Source organism: Chrysemys picta, chromosome 3 (genome assembly GCF_011386835.1).
Source record: "Chrysemys picta bellii isolate R12L10 chromosome 3, ASM1138683v2, whole genome shotgun sequence".
Lineage (NCBI taxonomy): Eukaryota > Metazoa > Chordata > Testudines > Emydidae > Chrysemys > Chrysemys picta.
Window position 1 is genome coordinate 48,106,163 of NC_088793.1, and position 19,595 is coordinate 48,125,757.

Genomic DNA, 19,595 nt, shown 5'->3' on the forward strand with positions numbered 1-19,595 from the left:
ATAGGCATATCTTAAATCAAAATAAGTATGTTTAAAATATAGAATCATTTTTATTGAATTTTTGTTTTATTTACAAAATTATTAACAGTTACCCAGATTTAAGCCACGTGAGTCAAATGTTCATAAGCTTTCAGCTTTCACCTAACTTTCAATAGGAGTTTTACTGTTGCCTTCAATAGGAGCAAAGTTAGGCTAATGCTTAGCATATTTGAAAATCCTACCCTTTATATAGAATATATTTGTAGGCCTTCTGAGTCATCAATTTATGTGATGGCTGGCTGTATCTGGTTCCAAAAGTTATTTTGCCAGATGTAGAGTCGTACAATATCATTAATGCATCTCTGTTATATCACTAAGTTAGGAAATTTTTAGTTGTTTTTAAAAAATAATAAACAGAATTTTAGAGATACATTTAGGATTCTCTGATCCTACATCACAGAAACCAAACTATATCTGTGTGCAGTGTTTTGCAGTTCGCTAAATAATATATGTTTGCAGTAATATTACAAAAGTTTGGGGAAACTAACAAAACTGTATAGAAATATGGTTGTTTGACAAAAACCAAAATAAAACTAAAGCAAAACCCAATTATCAAAGTTCTCTTCTAACAAATAGCCTTCTGAATTCGCCAGAAGGAAAAGGCTATATTTCATGATGCATGTTAAATTCTGCTTTCTCTATATAAAAGTAAATTTCAGTTTATTTTAATGGGTGATAAAATGAACATGTTAATCATGACATATGGAATACCATAAGTCTACTGTAAAAGACTTGTAATTTTATAGGGATCTTTAATTGTGAAGTGTTTATCACCTGAAATGGGGAGGGGGTTGGTGGTGGTATGTGTAAAGGAAGCATAATTCAGGGATGTCATAGTATAGTGAATGAGTACCCGATCCTCACCTGGTGTCAATTGACATATCTCTACTGGAGTTCCTGAATGAATCAGGAGAACACCTCTTATCCAGTATGAATTTTCAGACAAATAGTCACTTGAGCCAAAATTTGTAATTTTGGGGGGATTTACAGATATTTTCTTGAAAATCCAGAGTTGGCTGAATACATATGAATAACTTTCACCCCTGAAACGTAGTGAACTGAACTTAGTACATTTATTCAATAAAGTATTTGAGATTTTATTTTTAATATTCAACCACTGCTACTTGTACAGATTCACTGGATTACTCTTTGATGTAAGCAGCTCATCTAGCTGTAAAACTTGACCATCTCACCTTTTTATTTCCCCATGGCTGCTAAAGTATGATCTCCTCACATTTTTTTCATGCATGGTACTTCTCTTAATTTCCTTACCAGTGGAGCCTTTGATTCATTTCACTTTTTTACTTGCTGTCACAATAGTTAAATAGCTTTTTACACAATGATGTTGATGATCATTTTTGCTTGCTCAAATCTTTGACTCACTATAGAATTTCTTAGATGAGACAGACAGAATCCTGCAACATTATGTCTGATGTAATTGAAAACAAAGATTTTTTTTTATTGTCTCCATCTTTCCCCCTTTTCCATGGAAATTGGGGCTTTGGAAATCTTTAATTTCCTTTTTTAAAAGGTTCATCATTCTGTTCTTTCTCTTTTTGTATTCCTTCCCTGTCCTGCCAATATCACAGTCTCTCCACATTTCCCTTTCCAAGTCATGTTGCTAACATTCTCCTTCACATACATGAGACAGAGAGAGGAATTCCTTGACATGATAGAACTTAAGAGCAGATAGAGTAGGTGATGTTCTAAATAGTCAAGTGTATTTACTCTTCTCTTCTGATTTTTCTTAGAAATCTGCACCACCTCCTTCCCTTTCCTGTCACGCCTCCCCGTTTGACAATGAGCACTGGTGATCATGTGGGTGACATTCAGTTTGAGACCTAGTGATGCAACCAGCTGTATTTGGTGATCTTCAGCTCCACCACTTCCTGTGTGGATCTCATAATTTGCATGGCAGAGAGTAGTTTTTCACTTATAATGGGACAGGCAAAACTGCTCCATATGGAAAATATCTTTGTCCTTACAACAAAAGTATTAAAATTTGCTTTTAAGTTCAGCATTTTTCATGCAGTTCTTCACATATGTGTTTTTGCATTATTCATCTTCTACCTTTACCCGAATGTCTTCATTTGTAGGATCTTATTATGTAAAGTAGGAAAATAATATTTTGTTGTGCTTTGAATGAACTTGCATTTTGGCAATGTTGAAATGGTGTGCTGATCATTTTTTGAGGCTAAATTAAATGGAGTTCCTTAATTTGTTAAAATTCCCCTGGAAAAGATGTAGAATTATACAAATGGGTGGAGCTCTTTTTATCAATGTTTTGGTCCTGCCTGTATGCCCATGTGCCAATAAAATGTATATATTCAGGGAAAACATTGATTTTATTTTGGCTTTTTCTTGTAATGGCTCATACTGATTTGCTGTTTTTCAGAAGAGAAGTGTAGCTTTTAGCAGTGACCATTCACTGAAGTTACTATCATCATTTACCTATTTAATCAATTAATGTACCATGAAGTTACCTTTCCCTTCTGAAAACACAGTTATATTTTCAGCAAAAAAGATAGATATTAATATTTTTATGGGGCTGGTTAATTATGGAAACATTGAGGTTCAGTGCCTACATTTTCTGAGCCTTTAAGCATTTAAGAATTCTATATGTCCATTAAATGGATGAGTAAGTTTTTGATGGTTCAATAGAATACCATAATTTTTAGCATTTTCCTCATCATGGGAATAGACTTTGTTCTTTGGCTGGTACATTTTAATGATGATTCTGCAAGGCTGATTTAAAGGATATATTTGCTAGTGGAGACTGTGCATTATTTACAAATGCTAATGAATGACTGACAGACTCAATTTTCATGAAAGTATCAAAATGATAGATTTTGTGTCTTGTGGATGCTAAGACCTTTATGGGCATAACGAGTTGGTTAACACCATGTCTTATGCAACTGTTCAAGGACTCCCTGTATTTTTTTCATCTGTGGATATGTATTATACACTTGCATGATTTGGAATTAGGGCTGTCGATTAATCGTAGTTAACTCGTGATTAACTCAAAATTAATCATGATTAAAAAAATTAATCACAATTAATCGCAGCTTTAATCACACTGTTAAACAATAGAATACCAATTGAAATGTATTAAATATTTGTAGATGTTTTTCTACATTTTCAAATATATTGATTTCAGTTACAGCACAGAATACAAAGTGCACAGTGCTTCCTTTATATTATTTTTTATTACAAATGTTTGCACCGTAAAAATGATAAAATAAATAGTATTTTTCAATTCACCTCATATAATGACCATAGTACATTCTCTTTATCATGAAAGTGCAACTTACAAATGTAGATTTTTTTTGTTACATAACTGCACTCCAAAACAAAACAATGTAAAACTGTAGAGCCTACAAGTTCACTTAGTCCTACTTCTCATTCAGCCAATTGCTAAGACAAACAAGTTTGTTTACATTTATGGGAGATAATGCTGCCTCCTTATATACAATGTCACCTGCAAGTGAGAACAGGTGTTTTCATGGCACTTTTGTAGCCAGCATTGCACGGTATTTATGTGCCAGATATGCTAAACATCTGTATGCTCCTTTATGCTTTGCACACCATTCCAGAGGACATGCTTCCAATTAAATTTGTTACTGAACTCCTTGGGGGAGAATTGTATGTCTCCTGCTGTGTTTTACCTGCATTCTGCCATATATTTCATGTTATATCTGTCTTGAATTATGAGCTAGCACATGTTGTTCATTTTAAGAACACTTTCACTGCAGATTTGACAAAACGCAAAGAAGTTACCTATGTAAAATTTCTAAAAATAGCTACAGCACTCGACCCAAGGTTTAAGAATCTGAAGTGTCTTCCAAAATCTGAGAAGGATGAGGTGTGGACCATGCTTTCAGAACTCTAAAAAGAATAACACCCTGATGTGGAAACTATAGAACTCGAACCACCAAAAAAGAAAATTAACCGTCTGCTGGTAGCATCTGACTCAGATGATGAAAATGAACATGCGTCTGTCCATACTGCTTTGGATCGTTATCGAGCAGAACCCATCATCAGCATGGATAAGTCCTCTGGAATGGTGGTTGAAGCATGAAGGGCATATGAATCTTTAGCACACCTGGCATGTAAATATCTTGCAACACTGGCTATAGCAGTGCCATGTGAATGCCTGTTCTGACTTTCAGGTGACGTAAACAAGAAGTGGGCAGTATTATCTCCTGCAAATGTGAATACACTTGTTTGTCTGAGCGATTGGCTGTACAAGAAGTAGGACTGAGGGGACTTGTAGGGTCTAAAGTTTTACATTGTTTTGTGTTTGAATGCAGTTATTTTTGTACATAATTCTACGTTTGTAAGTTCAACTTTCATGATAAAGAGATTGTACTACAGTTGTAATGGGGGAATTGAAAAATACTATTTCTTTTATCATTTTTACAGTGCAAACATTTGTAAAAAATATATAAAGTGAGCAGTGTACATTTTGTATTCTGTGTTGTAATTGAAATCAATATATTTGAAAATGCAGAAAACATCCAAAAATTTAAATAAACGGTATTCTATTATTGTTTAACAGCACGATTAATTGCAATTTTTTAATCATGTGATTAATTTTTTTAATCGCTCGACAGCCCTATTTAGAATGAAAACAGGATAGAGCAGTTTTCTTTTCTTCCATACAGAAGCTGTGAAACGGAACATGATCTCATAATAACACATTAATCAGTGGACATCACCAATTGAAAACCATAAAATAAAAACCATAAAATAGAACACCATAAAATAAAAATAAATTATTTTAAATTAGGTTGAAAATTTGAATGAATAATATAATTTTTGTACAACTCCTAACATGCTGGCTTCACCATAGGCTCCACTGGAGGATTGAATTCTGATGGTTTTTCTTTTGAAAATATAATGTACCAACAACAATTAATAATGGGGTCCTAGAGAACTGCGAGCATTTACAGCTCTTTATAAGTAAGAGTATTAAGAATAAGAGCAGTCCTATTCTTTATCTTTAAAAGTAAAGCCATTTGTAACCATGCTGAACCAGAGAGAAATGAAACTTAATTTGAAACAAAGCCAAAAGGAACTTTGTCCAAACTTTGTGTCACTGATGGAATAGGGATTATTCTGAAGAACAGCAGCATGCAGCGTTGGTGAACACTGATATTTGTCAGGTGTCTATTTCCTTCTACCTTTCTGACTGGGTTTTTTTTCTATTGGGTTCAACAGCCACTTGTTTTCTATACTCAGTATATCCATGGCCTTACATTATGTATGTGAATAGTTTATTCTCTCACCCTGGAGCTGATTGCTACAGTTACAAAGAATCCTGTTATATGGCATCTCCAGGCACTATAAATGGGAGGGCTTTGATGGCCAAATCCAACTCCCAGCTCATTAACTAGACTGGAAGTGAAGGAGAGAAGCTGAAGAGATTTGGATTTATCAAAGCAGTGGCAAAACATGATTGAGATTTTGCCAGAAAAGCATAGCCCCCTGCATCCTTCTCTAACCTTTATTAAAAATGTTTGGAGAATCATTTTAAGTGATCTTAAATGTGTCAGCTGCAAAGAGCTTGTAAAATCCATTTTCTGTCTTATTGATTACTCTAAAAAGCTAAAAGCATTGAGGAGGGAAGTTTCATATGCATGTACCTTCCCTAATGTAATTACTAAACATTCAGAATAAAATGGATGGAAAGTTTTTGTGTATGCTTTAAATTTATTATATTACCTAATATAAATTTGGTTAACTCTAACTTTTCTCTTGTATAATAAATCAGTCACATTTAGAAATAAAAACATCACAGTATTTGTCAAATATTGTTTGTTTTCTGAGCACTTCTGCTACCAAGGCATCCCACCTTAAAAAGTCTCCAGACTATTTATGCTTTGTATTCTGGCCCAAACTCCCCCCTTGGTTACACTGGTGCAATCATATTAACATCAGTGGAGTTGCAGTGGAGTAACCAAGAAGACAATTTGCTTTTCTGCACAAGGCTTCTTTTTTTGTCCACTAATCAAACTCTTTATATGCTTTTCTTCTCTCTAGGACAACGCTCCCCTCCATCCTCTGTATCCGACTAAATTGATCCCCGCAACTAAGTCCCCATTACATCCACAGTCTATCTGCCATGCTGACTGTCTAACCCCCGGGCCCTTCAGTCATTTGTCTTCCATCTTATGCGATGTTCATGACAGTTCTTATAGGCCTTACAGTCACAACGCTTTGTATAATAAGGTGAGCTTTTGGTGCTGCTATTGTCTTGTGTCAAGTCTGATGTAATTCAGCATTCTTCTGCTGGACTGGAAAATAAATTTTACAAGTGGATGGAGTTCAGCTGTGGCTTTAGACCACACCCCTATGTTGGGACGGGGGAGCTGCCCAGGAGATGCTCTGGGAGACGTTGTGCCACAGACAGACATAATATCTCCTGGAGCTTGAGGGAATAATGGCTGTATCATCACCCTTTCACAATGCAGAACTTGTGCTCCACTCCCCCTCCCTTCCATCCCCCGCAAGAACTTATTTTGCCATCCTTCATGAGTGTGTGGTGGGAGGAAAGGTCAGATCCTGACTTCCCCTCTCCATCCCCAGTTCTGCTGTAGGAGCAAGGCTCACACTATCCTTGCACTCAGGGACTATGACCTTATAAACATTTACTGGTGCTTAACTTTCCTTATCGAGGAGTCCCATTAAAGCCAATGAATTTAAAGCTAACTAGATGTGTAAGTGTTTGCTGCATTGGCACTTACGATTGTGCCCAGCTACTGTTTGGGGGCATTTGTGTGGAAAGAAAGTCCCAGGTCCTCAAAGGTATTTAGGTGCTTAACCCTCATTGAAATCAATGGCAGTTAAGTGTCTAAATACCTCTGAATATCTAAACTGAAGCTTCTTACTCCCTCTCACTTTCTCATTTACCTTGAAGGAATTAGACAAAATCTGGCCAAAAGGCTTAACCAAATATGACATGAAAGTTAATCCTATCCTTGCCCTGAGACATACAGTCTGCATTTCTTTAAAAGTGATTTGATTAAAAGAGCATGTGGGGGCTGTTTCTTTATGCTGTATCACAGTTTCTTCTTCAGGGGAAACGAAAATCTTGAGATTCCCATAAAGATTATTGGTTATTGTTTGTTCACTTAGTTAGATTTATACAGGCTTTAAAAAACCACAAATATGAAAATGTGCTAATCTATGTTTTGCTAAACTTTCCAGACATTTTTACTTACTCAGTAATTTACAGTGAGATATTTTCAAGGTTGCTGCTTCATAAGGGGACAATTTTAATGACCAGTTCACACAGCCAAAAGGATTTTGGTGGATTGGGCCAAAAGAAATTTGATGAGGTTCAACAAGGTCAAGTGCATAGTCCTGCACTTAGGACAGAAGAATCCCATGCACTGCTACCGGCTGGGGACCGACTAGCTAAGCAGCAGTTCTGCAGAAAAGGACCTGGGATTACAGTGGATGAGAAGCTGGATATGAGTCAACAGTATGCCCTTGTTGCCAAGAAAGCTAACGACATATTGGGCTGCATTAGTAGGAGCATTGCCAGCAGATCGAGGGAAGTGATTATTCACCTCTATTCGGCACTGGTGAAGCCACATCTGGAGTATTGCATTCAGTTTTGGGCCCCCACTACAGAAAGGATGTGGACAAATTGGAAAGAGTCCAGCGGAGGGCAACGAAAATGATTAGGGGGCTGGGGCACATGACTTATGAGGAGAGGCTGAGGGAACTGGGCTTATTTAGTCTTCAGAAGAGAAGAGTGAGGGGGGATTTGATAGCAGCCTTCAACTACCTGAAAGGGGGTTCCAAAGAGGATAAAGCTAGGCTGTTCTCAGTGTTGGCAGATGGCAGAACAAGGAGCAATGGTCTCAAGTTGCAGTGGGGGAGGTCTAGGTTGGATATTAGGAAAAACTATTTCACTAGGAGGGTGGTGAAGCACTGGAATGGGTTACTTAAGGAGGTGGTGGAATCTCCATCCTTGAAGGTTTTTAAGGCCTGACTTGACAAAGCCCTGACTGGGATTATTTAGTTGGGGTTGGTCCTGTTTTGAGCAGGGGGTTGGACAAGATGACCTCCTGAGGTCCAGGGCTGGCTCCAGGCACCAGCGCAGTAAGCAGGTGCTTGGGGCGGCCAAGGGGAAGGAGCAGCACATCCGGCTCTTAGGCCACACAACTCCGGGTTGTGAGTTCAATCCTTGAGGGGGCTATTTAGGGATCTGGGGCAAAAATCTATCTGGGGATTGGTCCTGCTTTGAGCAGGGGGTTAGACTAGATGACCTCCTGAGGTTCCTTCCAACCCTGATATTCTATCCCTGTGCAGCTAGTCCTAAATAAAAACAGGTTTCCCCCATTAGATAAATTGATTCTGATCTAGCTGGACTCTGTGCCCTCCAGCATTGTTGCTCTTATCACTGCTCCTGGATCTTAAAAGACCACAAGTAAGATAAGATTATTGCTATTCCTACTTTTAATGTCTCCTTCTTTTTTCTTCTTCTTTCCCTCCTAAGTGATATCAGGGCTGGATTAAGGCACCATCACTTTAGGCATGTGCATAGGTCTCCAAATCCAGGAGTCATGTGATTACATCAGAATTTCAGCTTTCATTTAAAACCCTCCACCACGTTTCTGGTCCTTGTGACTGTGGGGAAAAAAGGTCATATGTGTGACCGGAGTGTAACCAATGCAGTGATGCCTGGACAGAGCCTGAAACAGCTCTGAGAGGCGACGTGAGCTTTCCTTGCTTCCTGCTCTGCGGGTCCCCGCCACCCAAGAGAGGACTCTGTGCATGGCTGGAGAAGAATAGTGAGCTGGCTCAGCCCACCCATATAAGCACATGCAATCCAATTACTAGACCAAGTAATGGAGAATCCCCTACAGTCACCCAGGCCTCTGGGTGGCAGTGGAACATCTGCTCTATTGCTTCTGGAAGGGAAAAGGGGGCCCATTCTGCTGCTCCTCTAGAGAAGGCTGTGGGAGTAGAGTAATCGGTGGCCGTATGTCCTGGTGAGCCTAGGACATTAGATTGCCTTTATTCAGTCCGGGCTGACACCCCTTTTTTAATACAAGAGAGGTAATCCTCTGCTACGCAAAGTAACTGGTGAATCAAGAAGCCAAGGGGAGATGCTACCAGATCAGCATTTTGCTGCTGATCCTTCTTCTGTAAGTGAAAACCCTCCTCCTGTAGATCCTCCCTTGGGTTCCACTGTGATTTTACATCCTCTAAAATTGTTTCTACTCCTGATATATTATACATGAGTCAATCCACTACTTTCCAGGTCCCAGGTTAAAAGGGGGATTCCATTAGTAGTTCTGTCAACAGACTCATTCTGCTCCTATTCATATGGAGACAATATTGGATTAAATATTGGAGGAGAAAACGATGAAATATCAATTGGAGTGTGCGTGTGGCAGGGGAGATTTTCGCAGGCACAAACGAGACATAGGTGGCAAACTCTCACTGACTCTCAAACTCTCATTTGAATTTTTGTCCATGTGAGTTGGGCACTTAACTCCCATTTGTACCTGTGAAAATCTCCCTTTCAATTAATATCTTTACTAGTAAAATCCCAACATTTGATTTGGGATAATGTTGCTCTTCAAAGACGTGTAGAGAATTTGAAAAAGGGTTTGCCCCAATCCTGCAAACCCTTTTCAGACAAACGGCCTTTACACAGATATTATTTATGTGAGTGAAGGTTGCGGGGTCAACATATAATACAAACCTTCAGACTGTGAATTTTCTCTGCTTTGATTATAGTCACATGGCATGTGTGAGACTTCAATCCTGCAACTTGCTTCACACACCCTGGACCTGACTAGAGCCCCTTCAAAGTCATTGAGTGTCTGCATGGACACAGGGATCTGTCTGGCATAATTAATTGCAGGATTAACACCTTAGTTTGTATGGAGACTATTTAAAGGAATCTTTAAGTGTTTTTCACACTGCACCACTTTGATAATGTAATGAACTCAGCAGTGTTTACCCACTAGAGCTTAAATTCTGATTCACGGCATCATAACAGGAATTGACATCCTATTTGCTAACATCATCTTTGCTACGAATGGAAACTGCATTTCAAGGTTGCCATGGAAAAGTATTAATTTTTTTCCTGACATCACACAAGTTACTTGTTGTCCTAGGTGAGAGTTTCTCTCTTTTGAACGTTGATATTTAAATGTTGAATTTTAACTTCTGGACCCTGGTAGGCATGCATTTTTATCAATATTATTTTTTCTATAATCCAGCAAAAGTACTTTGGAGGTAACAAAGAAACTAAGTCTATGTCTATACTGGCAGAGGTTTTTCACCGAGAGTTTGGTTGCTGATAAAAAAGCGTTTAAAGAAAATCGTTGTTGTTTGTTCACATTGTCTTCCACTGGCGGCATAGCTTATTCACACTTGTGGCACTTGCATCGGCAATCAGAACAGTGCACTGTGGGTAGCTATCCCACAGAGCAGCTCTCCCCCTTCTGCCGCCAAGTCTTGTGTGAAGGTGCAGGGGATTGTGGCGCATCATGGGTCCAGGCTCAATGCCCCATGATGCACTGCTTTCTGTCCCAGCATTCCATGTGCTTTTGTCTTCAGTTCGTGGTATTTTTCAACATCCCTTGTTTTCTTCTTGCCTCGCCACATCTATCTGCAGGAATGGATCCCATGCTGATTTCCACTGCTCTGCTAGCAGTGGAGTTAATTTTGAAGTTATAAAGGCAACCACAGTCACAGTTGCCTGACGCAGGGTCTGACATGGAAAGCAGCAACATTAAATTGCTTTAGGCATTCACAAAACAGCTGACCACAGTGGAACGTCACTATTGGGCTTGGGAAACTAGCACAGAGTGGTGGGATCACATCATTATGCAGGTCTGGGATGATGAGCAGTGGCTACAGAACTTTCAGATGCAGAAAGCCACCTTCCTGGAACTGTGTGCTGAACTCATCCCAGCCCTGCAGCGCAAGGACACCCAAATAAGAGCTACCCTCTTAGTGGAGAAGCATGTGGCAATCACAGTGTGGAAGCTGGCGACTCCAGACTGCTACCAGTCGGTTGCGAACCAGTTTGGAGTGGGGAAGTCGACTCTTGGGGCTATGTTAATGCAAGTGTGCAAGGCCATTAATCACATCCTGCTGCAAAAGACCACGACTCTTGGCAGCGTGCGTGAAATTGTGGATGGCTTTGCAAAGATGGATTTCCATAACTGCAGTGGAGTGATAGATGGCAAGCATATTCCAATCTGGCACTGGATTACCTTGCAATGGAATACGTCAATCGGAAGGGGTACTTCTCCATGATTTTGCAGGCACCATGGATCACCATGGGCATTTCACTGACATCAGTGCAGGGTGGTCCAGAAAAGTTAGCACACCTATCAACCTTAATGAGATCAGAGATTATCTCTAGATTAATGTCCCATATGATGGTGGCCATTAACATCTTCTGGCATAACAATCCCATTCCAGGAAGCAAAACCATTCATATTTAACAGCACCAGAGATAACAGGAAATCTGATTCCAACTGATAATTTGCTTTAAGTCTATGGCCTTGGCTACACTTGCGAGTTACAGCGCTGTAAAGGCTCCCCCAGCACTGTAACTCACTCCCCGTCCACACTGGCAAGGCATTTGCAGCGCTGTATCTCCATGGTTGCAGCGTTGCATGTACTCCACCTCTCCGAGAGGAATAGCAAGTATTGCACTGCCGCTGCAGCACTGCGGCGCCAGTGTGGCCGCCCAATGCGCTGTGAATGGCCTCCAGAATTATTCGGCAGTATCCCACAATGCCTGTTCTAGCCACTCTGGTCATCAGTTCAAACTCTACTGCCCTGGCCTCAGGTAACCAACCATGTGACTAAGCCTTTACATTCCCCGGGAATTTTAAAAATCCCCTTCCTGTTTGCTCAGCCCGGCATGGTGTGGAGTACTATCAGCGAATCTTTCCAGGTGACCATGCCTCCACGCGCCAAGTGAGCCCCAGCATGGAGCAATGGCGAGTTGCTGGACCTCATCAGTGTTTGGGGGGAGGAAGCTGTACAGTCTCAGCTGCGCTCCAGCCGTAGGAATTACGATACCTTCGGGAAGGTATCAAAGGACATGATGGAAAGGGGCCATGACTGGGACGCCCTGCAGTGCAGGATTAAAGTGAAAGAGCTGCGGAGTGCCTACTGCAAAGCCCGTGACGCAAACGGCCGCTCGGGTGCTCCCCCCGCGACCTGCCGATTCTACAAAGAGCTGGATGCGATTCTTGGGGTTAACCCCACCTCCACTCCGAGCACCACCACGGACACTTCAGAGCTGGTGTGAGGTGGGGAGAGGAGGAGGAAGAGGAGGAGGAAAATGGGAGTGATGGTGGTGGGCCGGATGGAGACACCCCGGAATCCCTGGAGCCATGTAGCCAGGAGCTCTTCTCGAGCCAGGAGGAAGGTAGCCAGTCGCAGCTGCCGGTACTTGGTGGAGGACAAACAGAAGAGCAGGTTCCTGGTAAGCGGTTTTTTTTTTCGGGAAGGAATTTTTTCGGTGTGGGCTCTTTGGGAGAGGAGGGTTAGGCATGCATGCCTAGATGCGGAATAGTGCATTGATGTGGTTTATCACATCGCGGTAATCGGCCTCAGTAATCTCCTCGAATGTCTCATCCAGAACGTGTGCAATGCGCTTGCGCAAGTTTATCGGGAGAGCCACCGTGGTCCTTGTCCCAGCCAGGCTAACGTGTCCACGCCACTGTGCCGCGAGGGGCGGGGGGACCATTGCTGCACACAGGCAAGCTGCATATGGGCCAGGGCAGAAGCCGCATTGCAGTAGAAGACCCTCCCTTGCTTCCCAGGTCACCCTCAGCAGCGAGATATCGTCCAGGACGAACTCCTGTGGAAAATGTTGGGACATGTTCAGTGTAGGTGCCCCCTGAGGCTGTTGGCTCTCCCCAAGGCACAGAAACCCAGAGGACAGTGCAGCCCTGAAACAATCAGTCCCCCTTACTCACCATTTTGAGGCTCCCGTGGGATATGTGTGCTCTGTTTCGGACGGGAAAATTATGCTATTGTGTAGACCCTGTGTGTTTTCTATTCCTTAAGTGCGGGGGGAATCATTACTCTGTCTGGTATAAACAATGCTGCTTCTGTTAAATGTTGCATTTTGCCTATACAGCTGCATCAACCTTGAGACCTCAGCCGTCCCTCTTATCGCCTGCTCAGAGACGGCAAAGACTCAGGAAGAGACCGCGAAAAAGCAAAGACGACATGCTGCAAGAAGTGATGCGGCAATCTATTAAAGAGAATGAGAAAGCACAGGACTGGAGGGAGAGAGAAAGCAGGATCCGCCAGGAAAACGCAGCGCACTGGCGGCAAAGCACCGTGTACCGGCAGCAAAGCACTGATAGGCTCATAAGCATCCTGGAGCGCCAAGCAGACGCTATCCAGGAGCTGGTAGCCATGCAGAAAGAGGAGCAATACCGCAAATGCAAACGCCACCCCCCCTTACAGCCCTTGTCCCAAAACTCTTTCCCCACTGTCACCTCCAACCCACTTTCCCCAACTTCCATGTTCTTCACGCCACCCGCTGCCTCCAACACCAGTATCTTCACCACCCAGCCCTGAAAACCACGACCCTTACCCTCTGCACTCAACCCCCATCACCATGCAGTATAGCTGTCCTGAAGTGCAGCACTCACTGCACAGCACACCAGACAGGACATACACAAATCTGTGATTGTACTGTTCCCCACTCCACCCCCTTGTTTCTTTTCAATAAATATTTTTTTTTCTTTTCAATAAATGGATTATTTGGCTTTGAAAACATTCTTTATTATTGCATAAAGTAAAAGACTCCTTAGCCCAGGAAATAAACAGGCACTGCAAGTCTGCTTGTCTGCTTAGCAGACACTGATTCCTAAAGATTGGAACTACTGCACTTCACTCCTGTGCAGGGCACCAGATATCACTGCTGGTTTTCAGCCTCAAATTGCTCCCTCAAGGCATCCCTAATCCTTGCAGCCCCGCGCTGGGCCCCTGTAATAGCCCTGTTCTCTGGCTGTGCAAATTCAGCCTCCAGGTGTTGAACCTCGGAGGGCCATGCCTGAGTGAAGCTTTCATCCTTCCCTTCACAAATATTATGGAGGGCACAGCACGCGGATATAACCACGGGGATGCTGTTTTCGGCCAAGTCCAGCTTCCCATACAGAGATCGCCAGCGGCCCTTTAAACGGCCAAAGGCACACTCCACAGTCATTTGGCACCGGCTCAGCCTGTAGTTGAACCGTTCCTTGCTGCTGTCAAGGCTCCCTGTGTAGGGTTTCATGAGCCACGGCATTAACGGGTAAGCAGGATCTCCAAGGATCACAATGGGCATTTCAACTTCCCCTACCGTGATCTTCCACTCTGGGAAAAAAGTCCCGGCCTGCATCTTCCTGAACAGCCAAGTGTTCCGAAAGATGCGTGTGTCATGCACCTTTCCGGGCCAGCCTGTGTTAATGTCAATGAAATGCCCACGGTGATCCACAAGCGCCTGGAGAACCATAGAGAAATACCCCTTCCGATTAACGTACTCGGATCCTAGGTGGGGTGGTGCCAGAATAGGAATGTGCGTCCCATCTATCACCCCTCCACAGTTAGGGAACCCCATTTGTGCAAAGCCATCCACTATTTCCTGCACGTTACCCAGAGTCACGGTTCTTCTGAGTAGGATGCAAGTAATGGCCTTGTAAACTTGCATCAACACGATTCCAACGGTCAACTTTCCTACTCTAGACTGGTTTGCGACTGACCGGTAGCTGTCTGGAGTTGCCAGCTTCCGGATTGCAATAGCCACCCGCTTCTCCACTGGCAGGACAGCTCTCAATCTCGTGTCCTTGCACTGCAGGGTGGGGGCAAGCTCCTCACACAGTCCCATGAAAGTGGCTTTTCTCATCCGAAAGTTCTGCAGCCACTGCTCGTCATCCCAGACTTCCATGACGATGTGATCCCACCACTCGGTGCTTGTTTCCCGAGCCCAAAAGCGGCGTTCCACGGTGCTGAGCATGTCCGTGGATGCCACAAGCAATTTTGTGTAGTACACGTTACGCGGCTCGATAGCATCATCGGACTCCTCACCCTCACTCTCACTGTCACTTTGGATCTTAAGGAATAGTTCGACAGCCAAATGTGACATGCTGGCGAGACTTGTCAGCATACGCCTCAGCAGTTCGGACTCCATTTCTTGCAGACAGATCGCGCTGCACAGAAACCGTTGAAAGATGGCGCCAAAGGTGGACAGAAACTAAGGGATTTCTGGGATGCGAAGCGATGCATCATGGGGCATTGGGACAGGACCCAGAAGCCCCAGCACCCACGCCCCCTTCCCACAACCCACGGTGCCAGAATGGGAAAAGGTGCTCTGTGGGATAGCTGCCCATAATGCACTGCTCCCAATAGCGCTGCAATTGCCACAAATGTGGCCACGACAGTGTGTTGGGCAGCTGTCAGTGTGGACAGACTGCAGCGCTTTCCCTACTCAGCTGCACGAAGTCAGGTTTAACTCACAGCGCTGTACATCTGCAAGTGTAGCCAAGGCCTATGAGCTAACCTTAGAATCATAGAAAATGTATGGCTTGAGAAGTCATCTAGTCCAGCCCCCTGAACAGGAGACAGGACGAAATATATCTATACAAGCCTTGACAGGTGGTTGTCTAACCTGTTCTTAAAAACCTCTAGTGATGGGGATTCTACAACCTCCCTTGAAAGCCTATCCCGGTGCTTAACTAGCCTTATAGTTAGAAAGTTTTTCCTAATATACAACCTAAATCTCCCTTGCTGCAGATTAAGGTCACGTTACTTTTTTTCCTATCGTCTGTGGACATGGAAAACAATAGATCACGGTCCTCTTGATAACAACTCTTAACATTATTTATGAGACTGTCATGTGGGACTGTGTCAAAAGCCTTACTAAAATCAAGATATATCATATCTACAGCTCCCCCCTATCCAGTAGGTCAGTAATCCTTTAAAAGAAGGAATTTAGGTTGGTTTAGCATGATTTGTTCTTGAGAGATTCATGTTGGCTCTATTTTATAATCCTATTATTCTCTAGGTGCTCGCAAATTGATTGTTTAATGATTTGTTCCAGTATCTTTCCAGGTATTGAAGTTAGGCTGACTGGTCTATAAGTCTCCATTTCCAATTTGTTCCCCTTTTTAAAGATGGGCACTCTGTTTGCCCTCCTCCAGTCCTCTGGGACCTCACCCATCCTCTGAGTTCTCAGAGATAATCCTTAACAGTTCTGAGATTGCTTGAGTACTTAAATACCTTAGGGTGAATTTCATCAGGCCCTGCAGACTTGAATACATCTAAATAATCTGAATAGTCTTTAACCTTTTCTTTCCCTATTTGGGGTTGTACTCCTTCCCCCTTAATTTTAATTGTCTAAAGTATTTGTTCGCAATTAATTTTTTTTAGTGAAGACTGAAGTAAAATAGGCATTGAACACCTCAGCCTTCTTGATGTCATCCATTATTAGCAATGCTTTCTCACTAAGTAGAGGATCTACACTTTCCTTGATCTTTATCTTGCTCCTAATGTACTTACAGAACCTCTTCTTATTGCCTTTTATATCTCTTTCTAGGTATAACTCATGTGCTTTTTGGCTTTCTGATTTTCTCCTTACATACTTGTGCTATTCTTTTGTATTCCTCCTTAGCAATTTGTCCATATTTTAATTGTTTGTAGGATTCCTTTTTAATTTTCAGGTCATTAAAGAGTTCTGGATGGAGCCATATTGGCCTTTTACTATTCTTTTCTATCTTTACTTCGCATAGGGATAGTTTGCTGTGGTGCCTTTAATATCACTTTTCTTTCTTTCTTTCTTTCTTTCTTTCTTTCTTTCTTTCTTTCTTTCTTTCTTTCTTTCTTTCTTTCTTTCCATCCTGATTATCATGTGATATCTGAGCACTTGGTTCCAGGAGGAAAGCCAAAAGAAAAACAAACACAAACACTACACCTGTCCTAATACCTGCTTCTGTTCCTCAATTTTAATTCTTCAGACAATGTGATGTGTCTCCAATTCTATTTCCATTAAACCCTGGAAGCTAAAGTATGTATAGAAAATGGGAAACAAACCCCAGTCTCTAGTAGAAATGGTTCTGTAGTTTGGAACTCCAGCACAGGACAATATTTTCCTTAGTCAGACAAAAAAAATTGGAAGTGACCACAGGAATTATTTTGCTGATTATAAAGCTGTTGAGCAGGAAAATAGAAATAAATGCCTTGAATGAGGACAATCTAGGGTTACCATATCTCATAAATAAAAAAAGAGGACCCTCCACGGGCCATGGCCCCGCCCATTTCCCCACCCCTAGCCCCGCCCCAACTCCGCCCCTTCCCCCACCCTAACTCCGCCCCCTCCTCCCTCCCACTCCCAGCCAGGGGGAAAGGGCTGCCCCAGTGCTACCAGCTTCACGGTTTGCCGGGCAGCCCCCAGACTCTGCGCCCCCGGCCGGCGCTTCCCCAGCGCAGCTGGAGCCTGGGAGGGGAAGCGCCCAGCCGGGGGCGCAGGGTCTGGAGGCTGCCCAGCAAACCGTGAAGCTGGTAGCGCTCGGGCTTTGGGCAGCCCCTATGCCTCCGGACCCTGCGCCCCCAGCCGGGCACTTCCCCTCCGGGGCTCCGGCGGCTCTGCGTAACTTACACTGTATAAGTTACACAGAGCCGAAGAGGAGCAGAGCCCCCGCAGCTGGAGGCTCTGCTCCTCTTAGGCTCTAAGAGCCGGGCTGCCCCAGCGCTACCGGCTTCGGGCAGCCCCCGTGCCTCCGGACCCTGCGCCGCCGGAGCCCGGGAGGGGAAGTGCCCGGCTGGGGGCACAGGGTCCGGAGGCAAGGGGGCTGCCTGAAGCCGGTAGCTCTGGGGCAGCCCGGTTCTTAAACAGAGCCTCTGTGTCAGTTACACACAGCCCAGGGGGCTGGAGGCTTTGCTCCTCTTTGGCTCTGTGTAACTGACACTGGGTCAGTTACACAGAGCCCCGGGGGCTGGAGGCTCCAGCCGCCCCCGCTCTGTTTAAGAGCCGGGCTGCCCAAGCGCTACCGGCTTCGGGCAGCCCCCGTGCCTCCAGATCCTGCACCCCCAGCCGGGTACTTCCCGTCCCGGGCTCCGGCGGCGCAGGGTCTCCAGGCACGGGGCTGCCCGAAGCCGGTAGCTCTGGGGCAGCCCAGCTCTTAAACAGAGCCTCCAGCCGCTGGGGCTCTGTGTAACTGACACTGTGTCAGTTACACACAGCCCCGGCGGCTGGAGGCTCCAGCCGACCCCGCTCTATTTAAGAGCCGGGCTGCCCGAGCGCTACCAGCTTCGGGCAGCCCCGTGCCTCCAGACCCTGCGCCGCCGGAGCCCGGGAGGGGAAGTGCCCGGCTGGGGGCGCAGGATCTGGAGGCACGGGGCTGCCCGAAGCCGGTAGCGCTCGGGCAGCCCGGCTCTTAAACAGAGCGGGGGCGGCTGGAGCCTCCAGCCGCCGGGGCTGTGTGTAACTGACACAGTGTCAGTTACACAGAGCCCCAGCCGCTGGAGGCTCTGTTTAAGAGCCGGGCTGCCCCAGAGCTACCGGCTTCGGGCAGCCCCGTGCCTGGAGACCCTGCGCCGCTGGAGCCCGGGACGGGAAGTGCCCGGCTGGGGGTGCAGGATCTGGAGGCACGGGGGCTGCCCGAAGCCGGTAGCGCTTGGGCAGCCCGGCTCTTAAACAGAGCGGGGGCGGCTGGAGCCTCCAGCCGCCGGGGCTGTGTGTAACTGACATAGTGTCAGTTACACAGAGCCGCAGCCGCTGGAGGCTCTGTTTAAGAACCGGGCTGCCCGAGCGCTACTGGCTTCGGGCAGCCCCCTTGCCTCCAGACCCTGCGCCCCCAGCCGGGCACTTCCCCTCCCGGGCTCCGGCGGGGCAGGGTCTGGAGGCACGGGGCTGCCCGAAGCCGGTAGCGTTCAGGCAGCCCGGCTCTTAAACAGAGCCGCCATTTTCCCGGACATGTTCGGCTTTTTGGCAATTCCCCCCGGACGGGGGTTTGACTGCCGAAAAGCCGGACATGTCCGGGAAAAAGAGGACGTATGGTAACCCTAGGACAATCAAGCAAACTTTGGTGGGCAAGAGAGCTACAAAGGAAACAAATATGATACTTTGATTTTAGTTTGTTGAAAAGATGGGCCTGAATCAACCCCACAGATTCAAACACTCCCAAACTCTGGAAAAACACAGGATGTTTCAGAACATCATAGAGCAGGGATAGGCAACCTATGACACACGTGGCGAAGGCGGCATGCAAGCTGATTTTCAGTGGCACTCACACTGCCCAGGTCCTAGCCACTGAGTCTGGGGGACTCTGCATTTTAATTTAATTTTAAATGAAGCTTCTTAAACATTTTTAAAACCTTATTTACTTTACATACAACAATAGTTTATTTATGTATTATAGACTTATAGAAAGAGACCTTCTAAAAACATTAAAATGTATTACTGGCATGCGAAACCTTAAATTAGGGTGAATAAATGAAGACTCGGCACACCACTTCTGAAAGGTTGCCGACCCCTGTCATAGATGCTCTCTCTATCGAAACTGAACTGA

The 19,595-nt window shown here is 44.5% G+C and overlaps 1 protein-coding gene across 36 annotated transcripts in view; it reads left to right on the forward strand.

Moving 5' to 3' along the window:
• MLIP (muscular LMNA interacting protein) overlaps positions 1 to 19,595 on the forward strand; it is a 177,235-nt gene that overhangs the window by 136,377 nt on the left and 21,263 nt on the right. For 18 of the 36 annotated variants that reach the window (XM_065587818.1, XM_065587810.1, XM_065587828.1 and 15 more), the window contains 2 exons: positions 6,082 to 6,270; positions 13,225 to 14,402. The exons of 3 other annotated variants lie outside the window; for them this stretch is intronic. In XM_065587818.1, coding sequence (XP_065443890.1) covers positions 6,082 to 6,270; positions 13,225 to 13,626 — 591 coding nt within the window. In that variant the 3' untranslated portion in view covers positions 13,627 to 14,402. Of the gene's footprint in view, positions 1 to 1,790; positions 5,734 to 6,081; positions 6,271 to 8,548; positions 9,045 to 13,177; positions 14,403 to 19,595 lie in introns of those variants that run through there. 15 more of the 36 variants (XR_010599473.1, XR_010599474.1, XM_065587831.1 and 12 more) reach the window with 4 other exon arrangements.